Raw genomic sequence first — 12,688 nt, 5'->3', positions numbered from 1 at the left:
CATTTCCTTGCTATCAGTGAGAGCTCTTCTGCAGAGAGGTTAGCGGAGATATATGTGAGGGAGGTGGTATCGCGGCATGGAGTACCGATCTCGATTGTGTCAAATCGACATGTATGTTTCACTTCCAGATTATGGAAGAAATTCCATGAAGAGTTATCTATGAGGTTGCATTTCAACACCACATACCACCCACAGACGGATGGATAGAGTGAGTGGACGATTCAGACGTTCGAGGACATGCTTCGAGTATGTGTGTTGGACTTTGGAGGAAGTTGGGACACGTAGCTACCATTGGCTGAGTTTTCTTATAACAACAGCCACCATTCGAGTATTGGTATGCCTCCCTTCGAGTTATTGTATGGGAGGAGGTGTCGGACTCCCATCTGCTGGGGAGAGGTAGGGCAGCGAGTAATGGGAAGCAATGAGATAGTGCTTCAGAAGACTGAGCAGATACAGTGGGTCAGGAAAAGATTGCTAACAGATCGGAGTCGCCAAAATAGTTATGCGGATAGGCGATGATCCGAGCTTGATTTTCAGGTTAGGGACTTCGTACTCCTGAAGGTATCTCCTTGGAAAGGAGTGACCCAATTTAGGAAGAGCGGCAAAATGGGGCCCCAGTACATCGGTCCTTTCAAAGTGACCGTGGGGGTGGGAAGGGTAGCATATCGTTTAGAGCTACCTACGAAGTTAAGCCAGATACATGATACCTTCCACGTGTCTCAGGTTGAGGAAGTGTGTATAGCCGATGACTCAGCGGTAGTGCCACTAGAGGATATTCAGGTGGATGCGAGCCTGAATTATGTTGTGAAGCCGATCGCGATCCTGGATCGGAGGATCAAAGTTCTGAGGAACAAGGAGGTGTTCCTGGTTCAAGTCCAGTGGCAACATCGGAGAGGGTCCGAGCTGACTTGGGAGCCAGAGTTAGAGATACAGGAGCAGCATCCATAGTTGTTTGTTGGGCGAGACTTTGAGGGCGAAGTCTGATTCTAGTGGGGGAGAATTGTAACATCCGGAATTCCAGGTATCCTATTTTAATTAATTATCTTGTGTCAAGAAGAGTAACTCGACGAGTTGACAATTGATTTTATGATTCAAATTTGTAGGTGAAGTTAACAGTGATGATTGAGGACCCTCGAGAAGTCGAGCGGAAGAGACTTCTTGGGATCGACGATGCTGATACCCCAACACGAGAAGAGTTAGCTGCAATTCTCGAAGAAGTTAGTCCTTTTCTATCATTCTTCAAATGTAATTGTAAACACAGAGGCCCTATAACAATCAAACCCTATATATCAGTCTCAATAGTCATCCTTCTGTTTTTAGGTGAATGAAGGGAAAATCCCGAGAGACAAGATTGCCCTTCAAATGCTGGTAGAGGAAATGGTTCAATGGCCTAATTTAGAGGTACATTTTGCAGCTTCGCGTCTAGGGTTTGTATACTATGTTACATTTTAAGAAAAATCGAACTATTTTAAACTGAATTCATGTGAAAAAAAGGTAGAAGCAACAAAAAAGGGGAAATGGAAATCGAAATATGCGAAGGCTACAAACACTGGGATTGATCCAGAATTAGCTGCAAAGAGGCTTAACGTTGACTGGGATACAACTGCAGAGATTGAAGAAGAAGATGGCAGTGACGAGAGTGATGTCCCTTCAGTTGTGGTACCTTTTTATTTATTTTCAATCATAGAAGGACATTCTCCTCTTTTTCAAAAAATAAGAGTGAATCCATGTGGTGATTTTTGTGTCATTGACATCAACTTAGTAAAAAGTTCGTCATGTTATGTCATGTTTCAATGTCTAGTTTATTGTGTTATTGTGATTTTACGATTTTGCCATTTTGAATAATAAGAATTTTGTTTGGTGTAGGGATACGGAGCATTCTACTTGGTGACCGCGTTTCCAGTGATAATTGGTGTATCGGTGGTGTTGATTCTTTTTTATAATTCTCTTCAGTGAGAATATAATGTATTTTGTTGTTACTTGTTAAGTTAGTTTGTAATATCCAGTTGATTTGTGTATTTCATTTGGTTTACAGAGATTTTTGTGTTGTAACGATGTAAAGTTTGACATGATAATACATGATTGAAGATAGAAATGAAACCCTAATGTGATTCAGTTCATTTTGTAGTCTAAGGTTTAAGATTCCCCATAGAAGCTAGTTTTGAGAGAAAGAGTTGTTAACTTATTACCTCAAACCTTTTCAAGAATCTTTTCTCATTTTCGACATAAAATCAAACCAGTGAAATTTATGGTTTTTTACAAATATAAAAATCCACACAATCAGTTTATTAAATTGGTTGATTTTTTTATTTCCGGTGTTTGGAAAACACCCATGAGCAACTAAAGCTTGTTACATTAATTCAATTCTCCTTAGCTGCTACAACACAAAAATATTAGAAGTAAATTGATAGTTATGTCTGTTGAATATCAATTAATGCAACATTACATCAAAAGAAACTCTCTTTGGATCAAAATAACATGTTTTGAACAATCGTGCTTTTTGATTTGGAAAAATGTCAACTGATCCTTAACATATCTTTTACATAATGCAAACCAGGATTCAACACTTAAACATGCTTCCTTTTCACTATGGGAATACAGAGATTGTGGTATGCAAGTGATTAACGAGTGTCATATCAAAATCTTCACCACCTAAATTAGTGTCACCTCCAACAGCTTTGACATCAATGGAACCTCTATTACCAACTCTCAAAAGCGACACGTCAAAAGTTCCACCACCCAAATCAAACACCAATACATTCTTCTCCTTAACCCAATCTTTATCTTCCATATGATCGACACCATACACGATTGCAGTTGCTGTAGGTTCGTTTATCAAACTCAAGACATTGAGTCCTGCAATGACTCCTGCTTCTTTTGTTGCCTCTCGTTGCATGTTATTGAAATAAGCAGGAACAGTGATTACAGCATCAGTTACTTCTGTCCCGATAAATTCTTCAGCAGCTTCTTTCATCTTCTTCATAACCATGGCCGATAATTCTTCTGGTGCGTATTTCTTCTCTTCGCCATTGAACTCCACTACAACAATTGGCTTCTCCGAAGGTCCTTCAATGACCTTGAAAGGCCACGACTTCATGTCTTTTTGCACTTGTGGGTCAGTAAACCTACTTCCAATTAGTCGCTTAACATCTGAAAAACATTTGAGGAGATCAATCATAGAATATATCAACTAAACATAAAAAGAAACAAAACGTTGATCCATATTCTTCTTTTATAAATTCTAAGTAGTTTTAACAAAAAAGACTTGCCAAAAACTGTGTTTGTTGGATTCCTTGCAATCTGGTTTTTTGCACCTTCGCCTACCAAGAGCTCTGAATCATTGAATGATATGAAAGATGGAGTGATCTTGTTTGCTTTTTCATTGGGTATGATTTCCCCCCGTTTTTTTTGTGAAACCAAACTCCAGCACATGAATAAGTAGTTCTAAGATCAATGCCAATGGCAACTCCTTTAGATCTATGAGACATTTGAACAAGAAAATAATGATGCAAGAGGGGTGAGGAGTTTATACAAATGAAAATAAGAAATAAATATGATGGTGTTGTAGCCTAAGGCTTGATCCTTGAATATGTATGGCATCCCTTGAAACTGGATTCTTTTATATTCACAAAGAGTCTAAATTTGCAATTAAATTTTATGGGACAAGAATCTAACAGTCGCTTTATACTAGTTCACGACTCTACGTTATTCAAAAGGTAGCTATTAAATACACAACCCATGAACACCCTATTTTTTAAGTCAACCATTTACTACTTAAAACACACCCTAAATCTAGGAAAATGTATAAAAAGACTCAAATCCTTTGTAAGCATTGTAATTTGTAAATTTTAAATACAATTAATTATTTATTTAAAAGGTCTTTTGATCAACGTGTTACAGGGATGAAAGTGGGTCTAAACCCGGACCGGATGGACCCGGACCTGGAAAACCCGAAACCGATTAACGGAATTTTGTAGAATCAGAAACCGGACCGGTATATAGGAACCGATTCCGGTTCGGTTCCGAGTATGGTTCCGGGTAAAGTGGGTCTAGAACTTGAAAACCCGGAAACATCAAAGTGGGTAGGTTGGAACCGGATAAAGTGAGTTTAGAACCTGAAAACCTGAAAAAACCGGACTTTTTTGGTAATTACTTACTACTTAGTGGGTTGAACTTTGAAAATTTTCATATTGATATATACCGACTTTGGAGGATTGTAACTCATTGAATATGAAACCAAAATTAACAAAATTATAATATAAAATCATTTATAAACTCTAAAGTAAACTCTGGAAATAACCGCATGTCAATCCGACTTTAAATGAATGTGATACGCATGTGTTAACATTTTCACATAATACAAAGTACAAAAACAAATAGCTGAAAAGTTGAAAATTTTCAGTTTTGATATCCCAACTTCGAAGGACTGTAAATCATTGAATGTTAAACCAAAAATGACAAAATTATAGTCTAAAATCATGTACAAACTGTAAACTACAAGTTGGAAAAAAACCATATGTCAATCCGACTTCAAAAAAATTAGATATGCATGTTTTAAAACTTTCACCGAATACAAAAAAAGTGAAAAATTAAAAATTTCCAGCTTTGATATATCGACTTTGGGGGACTGTAAGTCAATGAATATAAAACTGAAAATGGCAAATTTATAGTCTAAAATCATGTACAAACTCTAAACTACATATTGGAAAAAACCGTATGTCAATTGGAGTTGAAACGAATGAGATATGCATCTTTTAAACGTTTCACAAAAAAAACGGTTACGAGCCTAAAAGTGGTTCTGGATCCAAAAACCGGTTCCGGTTTTTAAACCCGGTTTACCCGGACCCAAACCTGGATTACCCGGATTACCCAGAACCCGGATAAAGCCAATTTTTAAACCCGGAACCAGAACCAATTCTATATATTCCACTTCTAATGGTTCCAGTTCCGGTCCGATTCCGGTTCTGATCCGGTTTTCCGGTTCTAAATCTCATCCCTAGCGTGTTATTCCTTAATGAAAAGATCCCAAAAGTCTGAAAAATATGTCGTTGATAAGATTCAAACCCAAGCCTACTACAGAAAATGGCTGCGAAATTACCACAAGGTTGAACAACTTTTTGATTTTAAAAGCTGAAATATTATATATAGAGTACTATAATGCTAAATATATTATTATTAATAATATAGTTATTATTATTATTAATTATATTATTTCTATCATATAGTATTAATATTATTATTATTATTATTATTATTATTTTTATATATATATATATATATATATATATATATATATATATATATATATATAAATAAACATATTTTATAACGTATAAATTCACTTAAAAATGTTTATAATTCGTATTTGAAGGTATTTGTATCCTTATTTAAAAGTATGCTTACCATTTCAAATATATATCTTCAATATATAAATACCTTATACCTTTAAATTTTATTTATGTGACGATCCGATATTTCAACTCTTTGTAATGGCCTAATAGGTCAAGTATTGTAACCACTTTTGAGTTAATAAAATTAACGTTGATAATAAAATGTCCAAAAAGTTTCTATTTAACTACCTACTATGTTTTATATCATTAAACCGGGATCGTACGTAAAAAGAATGCCCAAATCCGGCTTCGTATATTGAAGTTAAGATTTTTCCAAATTCAGCTTAGCAACAGACAACTAAAAACTCGAATCGGAGATCGAGCGACTTTTGGCTGGAATGACCTAAACGAGAATCAAAGGTCTCGACAATGGTATTTCAGCGGTAAAAAGTCTGGCAAAAACCGACGTCAGATAAAGAAGTTATGAATTGTTTAAAGAAATTTCTTAATCACGACATTTTATAAATAAAAAATAAAAATAATTTCGGAATTTGCCGACGGAATCTAAACGAAAGTTGTAGAGTATGGTCTCACCTTCTCAGAGATATAAAGAACGTCGAAAACGGAGTTCGTATAAAGAAGATATGAATTTTTGAAGTTTATTAAATAAATTATATATTTATTTAAATCAAAATCCGGTATTATCCAAAGGGGGAGTCAGCGTACTCATCCGAGTTACGCGTCGCGTAACCCCGTACGCCCCGCGTATGCGAAAGCCTTGGCCTCGGATCGTCCACGTCGCGCCTGTGCGAACCACCGACCCGTCCCATCCGAGCTCCGAGGCAGTCGAGGACTCGGTCACGCATGACGTACGCGTACACTCCGCGTAATGAGGCCTCTCAGCCTCCTATAAATAGAGATGTAAAGGTTCCGGGAAATACACCCCATTTCTCTCATTTCTCTCACGATATTGTCTCGATTTCCGTGCCCGCACTACCCCGAAGCCCTGGTCATTTTGCTCAAGTCCTGAAGGTCGATTTTACTCCCGAGATTCCTGAGAATCCCGAGAAAAATTCGTTTCCCGAGATGAAACTCTGCCCGGTTTTTCCATCTCGCCATCTTCAAACTTTCAACTGAGTTCATACCACTTAATTAACCCTTTTTAAATATTCTAAACGCTTTTATATGTTTTCTAAGGGGGGGGGGGGGGGGGGATACAAGTTAAACACACGACTACTATCGGGTGTTATATATAAAGATTATTATACACTTTTATTAAGTAGAATCATATGTGATTTATAAACTTTATAGGGAACTCCCGTATACAAAATATATTGCTATAGCATTCTATCTTTAAAACTATAAATTGTTGTAATGCATGTATAAACTAAACATTTTTCCTAGATTTAATGTATATGTGTCTATCTTAGGCTCTACAAAAATCTATGTTTTCATAACAAGTGATTCCTTTTCTAGATATTCTAAAACAAACGAGGCACACTTTTAGAAAACTATAATAGGTATAGTTTTATGAGGATATTGCTAACTTTTACATACTAGAAACATGATTTTCAAGAAATCACTTTCATAAACAAGAGCAAACGAACATTTTAACACGTAAATTTGTTTTTATACTACGGTTCTGTGAGACATTAACTTCACGTACGTTCGAGTACACATTTCAAGTCCTGTATTATATACCAAAATCCCTTGGAGGGGAAGCATGGTGTTTGTGTATAGATCTATATGGGCTTGACAACCTGCGCCTTGACTGTTAGCTACAGTCCACCATTTGGGGTGACAAACGTCATAACATTCCAACGCCTGAAGAACGTTGTGTATAGGCATTCCGAGTCAATAGTATGGTTATAAAACTCACATGAGGTATTAAAAATACATTGATTTACGAGGTTTTCAAACATATTGGTTATTTTTACACTTACATACATTTTTGGAAACAAACTTTGGTCTTGAAGGAAGACTACTTTTATACTAGTAGAAAATATAGGATTTTCTAAACACAAACAAACAAGCACAAGACATTTCATTTCATACAAACATTGTCATTAAATACTTATGAAACTCACCAACTTAAATGTTGATCTACTCTTTCAAATACTTGTATATCCCAGGGATTCAGTAACTACAGGTATCATTATGCTTTTGATGAAGGGATGCTGCGGCGCCAGTTTAATCTCATATTTTGACATCATTTTGTAATTGGTTTTTAACATGTAACTTTTGACAAATGTAAACTTTCAATTATATATATGATAGTTGTATTGCTTTCTTTACTATGTATTCATTTGTTACGTTACCACATGAAGTCATCCGCCCCCGAATGTTTCCGTTGTTCAGGTTTGGGGGTGTGACAATTTATACCTTTAAACATATTTTTAATGTTTTTTTATATATAAAAATAACGTTTTAGCCAACGGCCAACCACTGCCTTTGCCGTCTACAACAACCGCTGGCTACCGCTTATATATAAAAATACCTTACGCTTTTTTAATAAAATTATATTTATTAAAAACAAAAACAAAAAATATATATTAATTAATAGATATTAATTAAAAGTTAAAAAGTAGAGAAAATGACAAAAATAGTCATTTACACTAATTACATTACAAAAATAGCCAAAAAAAAAAATCGAAATTACAAAAATAGCCAACGATTCCGCAGATGGAAATGCCCCATCTGCGAAATCAGCAAGCTATCTGCGAAAGTACAAGCAGCTAAAGCACAGCTGTGCTTTAGCTGCTTGTACTTTCGCATATGGCATACTCCATCTGCGAAATTACAAGGCCACCTGCGAAGTCCTCTTCCTGACACTATATAAACGTATTTTTTTCCTCCATTTTTCACCCTTCTCTACACAAAAACTCTCTCTAACTCTCTCTATCTTTGGGCTTTTCTCGCAATTTTGACTAGTTTTTGAAGAAAATGGAGGATTATGTCAACAATCCCGCAAATATGGTTAGATTTTAACTCTTTTAATGTTTAAGCTTTTTTTTTGTTATCATTTATTGTATTATTTAGTGTTAAAAAAGGGTAATTTTGTTGTATTTTGATAGTTTTAATATTTCTTTAGTATACTTGAAGCTTAAATGATATTTTGTTAGTGTTTGTTTGAATGTACAAGTAGAGACTGCGTAGATAATGTTTACAATTTGTTATTTTTGTTGTTTGTTTAGTTGTTGTATAACCTGAAAACTTGTGTATTGTTATCGTATAATTGTTTATATAAAGTGAAAAATAGTTAAATTATAGTATGTGCAAAATAGTCGTTTGTATATATATTTGTTTTATAAGTATAACATTTATATAAGTTGAAAATTTGTCGTATATATATTGTTAGAAATTGTTTGTGTTTGTTGTATAAGTTGAAAATTTGTATAAAGTTGTCGTATAACTTGCAAAATTGTTAATTTGGTTGTCGTTTTATTTGAAAAATTGTTTGTTTATATGGTTATAAAATGTTAGTTTATATAATTAGAAAGATAAAAATTGTTTATGTATTTGTCGTTTAAGTTGAAAATTTGTTTAAGTTGAAAATTTGTTTAAGTTGAAAAATTGTCGTTTATATATTTGTCGTTTAAGTTGAAAATTTGTTTAATAAAATGTTAATATAATTATGTATGATATTGTTTTTTATCGTAAATATAATAACTTGGAAAATTGTTTATATATGTGTATGTTATTGTTTTTTATCGGAAATATAAAAATAATTATTAATTAAGAAATAGTATTTGCATTACTAATTGTTTATGTACTTATTGCAGTTCGTAATCATATATTTTAAAAACAAAATATTTTTTAGTTCTCTAATTTGTTTTCGTGTTTTATTTGCAGCATGATTTTAGTTTTATCAATGTGAAAGCGTTTGCGAACTTAAAAGGTTTTGTCGGTAACATATGGGAAGTATTTGAAGTTTTAGATGATGTCAGACGTGCCATTTTCAGAGATACCGTATTTGCTTATTTTATTGATGTCCCTCGTTTACAAGAGGACGCATTGTTGTTCCATAAAATGTTCCTTCATCAGATCCGGCCGGACCCTGTTTTATCTCCAGATGGAATAAAACGATTATCTTTTCGAGTAGGTAATACGAAAATGGTTTATGGGCCGAAAGAGTTTTGTTTGATAACCGGCTTCAATTTTGGGGAGTATCCAAAAAACATTGGGAGAAAATGGTCGGAAAAATTATTAAGCAGTAAAAAAAGATGTTTATTGCGTGAACGGCTATTTCCGGACCATACCAATAGTTCGGTGAAAATCGGTGACCTTAAACGTTTAATTTTAAATCGAACATTCCTAGCACTTAACGACGTTGATGCAGTTAGAGTATGTTTGATATACATTATGTGTGAAGGTTTTTTGGGTAAAGAAGTTAATGATCGGGTGCCACAAGATTGATTTTTTTTGGCTGAGAATTTGGATCTCTGGAACAGGTATATTTTGTTTACGTTAAAAGTCATATTTTATTAAAGTTATAATTTATATAAAAACTAATATTGTTCTTTTGTTTTGTTAGTTTCGCTTGGGGTAGCTATCTTTGGGATTTTACTTATGTTGACCTTGAGGATACATGGAACAAAATACATCATTATTTATCACTTTCTGAGCGTCGTCAAACTTTGAAGTACTCCGTATCAGGATTTACGGCTCCAATTAGGGTATAAAAATTTTCTAAAATTTAAATTGTTTTATTGTTAAGTTTTTTATTTTAATTTTAACTTTTATTATTGTAATTGTAAAAAATTGTAGATATGGATATATGAGATGATTCCGGCTGTTCCTGCATGTGGATTTGTATTGAAAAAAATAAAGACTTGCCTCGGATGAAACGATGAGTGGAACAAAAAAATTAAAATGGGTTGACGTGAACAAGATTTGGTCAAAGATGCAGGTTTATAAATTTTTCGTTTATTATTAATAAACTTGATTATTATAATTTTATATGCATTTTTAATATGTTTAATTTTTTAGGAGGGGCTACCACCAAGACAAAATATGTTACCGGGTGATGGTGAGATCACATCTTGTTATTATATGTCATTTCAAGAGTATGTATATGGTGAAGGGAAAACAGTTCCATGTAGCACCTGGCTCCTAGTATGTAAATCTTATTTGAGTATTTTCCATTTTTAGCCTTGGACTCGGCGAGTCATAGGTCCGACTCGCCGAGTAGGGACGAGACCCAGGACACGTTTAAGTTGGCGACTCGGCGAGTCCATATCCTGGACTCGGCGAGTCACCGCTGTTGGATGACACCCTAAGTTTCAGGGGTTTGCACCCTATTTTAAACCTCATATCCGCCTCTTGCCATCCCCCATTCACCCCTAGAGCTCCCAACCCTCGTTCTAAGCTTGTTCCTTGAGAGTTTGAGGCTATTGTGTGTGTTCTTGAAGGCTTTGAGGCAAGAAGGGGAAGAAGATCAAGAGGAAGAAGAGCCATCCAAGCATCATTGTGTTTTTCAGCAGTTTCATTGAGGTATATCCCATTTTCCCCCTGTTTCTATGCTTAAGGATTCATTTAAGACACTCTTGAGCCATTCCCCAAGCTAGTATGTGTATAATGTTTCGTAATAAGTTGATTGGCCTCTAGATCTAGGCAAGATTGAGCTCCAGGAGCTCAGATCTGTTAGCTTTATGGACCCATGTGGCTTGTTCATCCTAGATCTACCCTTTTGAGGCATTTTGAACCCTAAAATCCATATTGGTGAATATCTACACGTAAAGTTGGAAACTTTACGTGTGATTCGTGTCTTAGAAGCCCAGATCTATGAATGGCATGGATTGAAATCGAACAAATCGGTGTATTTAATGGATGCATGGTGACGACTCGGCGAGCCGTTCATGCGACTCGGCGAGTCTGCTCGCGAGTCACCGAATTTGTCCCTTTATGTTGTATCGAGTTTGAGCAGTGAGTCACAGGGTGTGACTCGGTGAGTTGGAAGCTGAACTCACCCATGGTAGGACTCGGCGAGTCATGGTCTGGCTCGGCGAGTCCATGGAAATCTTCATAGATCAAGAACAGACTCGGCGAGTTGTTCATACAACTCGGCGAGTCTAAGCATGAGTGTTCATCGGATGAAGATGAACTCGACGAGTTGTTCATACAACTTGGCGAGTAGGACGAAGAACTTCAATGTCAGTTTAGAAGAAGAACTCATCGAGTCATAGCCTAACTCGACGAGTAGAATCAGGGACTCAGGACAATCGTCTGGATAGGGACTCGGCGAGTTGGAGAGCCAACTCGGCGAGTCGGGTCAACTAAAAGTTGACTCTGACTTTAACTTAGGGATAGACCAGGGGTAAAATGGTCATTTTACCCAAAGGACAGTTAGGTAGTGTTTGTTTTTTGTCTGCAGATCTGCGAGACGTCTTCTGTCTGCGTCGCGCAGACATTAGTCTTCGCAGACTGTTTGTTTTTTTGAAGACTGCAGACCTAAAAATGTCTGCGCGCCCTCTTCTTGGCGCAGATGTGGACCAGAGTCTTCTAACATCTTCAGACATCTTCTAACTTAAAAAAACATATATATCTTTATTTTTTTAAAGTTTTTTTTTTAATTTATATTTTTTCCAACTTTATTAATGATAAACAATATGAAAAAAAAAATTACAAAACTTAAAAAAAAACATTTGACGATAAAAACATGATATTTTTAACAAATTTATAAATAAAAATTTATTATAATAATATTCGTTGAAGTTGTTTATATAAATATGAAAAAAAAAATCATAATATATTCTTATATTTTTTTGCCAAAATTTTGTAAAACTTTATTTAATAGAGTATCATCAATTTCTCGAGAAAATATTTATCGTACGTTTTTAATAGATTTATTTGAAAAAATCGAAGTTTATTTCCATCTATTTATGTATCAAATTCTTTGATCACTAATTATAATGTTTAGTTATAACTTTGCAATCAAAGTTGTTGGTTTTTATCAAATATGTATATGAATTAATACCATTTTTATTTTTATTTTTTATATAATAATACATAAAAGTTGATCTAGATTCGTTATATATTTATAATAAAGTCGTAAAAACATATAAAAAATTCGCTTTGAAGTTTTAAAAAATCAGTTTATTTAGATTTCAGTTTATTTTAATAGCCCGCAGATGTTAAAAAAACAAACAGTCTTCTTTTTTCAGACTGCAGACGTTTGGTCCACCTCTTCTACTGCAGAGGTCTATAGATGTGGTCCGCAGACTGCAGACATTTTGCCTCAGAAAAAACAAACAGCACCTTAGCAGTGTGTGATTGAGTATGTTGTGGGAATTGCAGTCGGAAGATTTTCGGAGCAGCAGCAGCAGCAGTCAGTCAGTTCCCGATCAGTTCAGCAGCTA

At 34.9% G+C, this 12,688-nt stretch overlaps 1 protein-coding gene and 1 pseudogene across 1 annotated transcript; one reads left to right on the top strand and one right to left on the bottom strand.

Moving 5' to 3' along the window:
• The first annotated feature begins 606 nt into the window (after window positions 1-606).
• On the top strand, window positions 607-1,956 carry LOC145010153 (ycf3-interacting protein 1, chloroplastic-like). The gene is made up of 5 exons (XM_078968729.1): window positions 607-780; window positions 1,104-1,217; window positions 1,321-1,401; window positions 1,495-1,659; window positions 1,867-1,956. Exons 1-5 carry the CDS (start codon window positions 607-609, stop codon window positions 1,954-1,956), a joined length of 624 nt encoding a protein of 207 aa, XP_078824855.1.
• Window positions 1,957-2,587: 631 nt separating this feature from the next.
• Window positions 2,588-3,488, bottom strand: LOC145010152 (heat shock cognate 70 kDa protein-like; annotated as a pseudogene).
• Window positions 3,489-12,688: the final 9,200 nt, after the last annotated feature.

The sequence above is a fragment of the Lactuca saligna genome, chromosome 8, assembly GCF_052625555.1.
Source record: "Lactuca saligna cultivar CGN05327 chromosome 8, ASM5262555v1, whole genome shotgun sequence".
NCBI lineage: Eukaryota > Viridiplantae > Streptophyta > Magnoliopsida > Asterales > Asteraceae > Lactuca > Lactuca saligna.
Note: the sequence above shows the minus strand (reverse complement) of the source record. Positions and strands in the feature narration are given on the sequence as shown.

Coding starts and splice junctions, on each gene's coding strand:
- LOC145010153 (XM_078968729.1), top strand. CDS start 607: ATGGGGCCCCAGTACATCGGTCCTTTCAAAGTGACCGTGGGGGTGGGA. Junction 781..1,103: donor TGCCACTAGAGGATATTCAG/GTGGATGCGAGC, acceptor TCAAATTTGTAG/GTGAAGTTAACAGTGATGAT. Junction 1,660..1,866: donor GTGATGTCCCTTCAGTTGTG/GTACCTTTTTAT, acceptor TGTTTGGTGTAG/GGATACGGAGCATTCTACTT.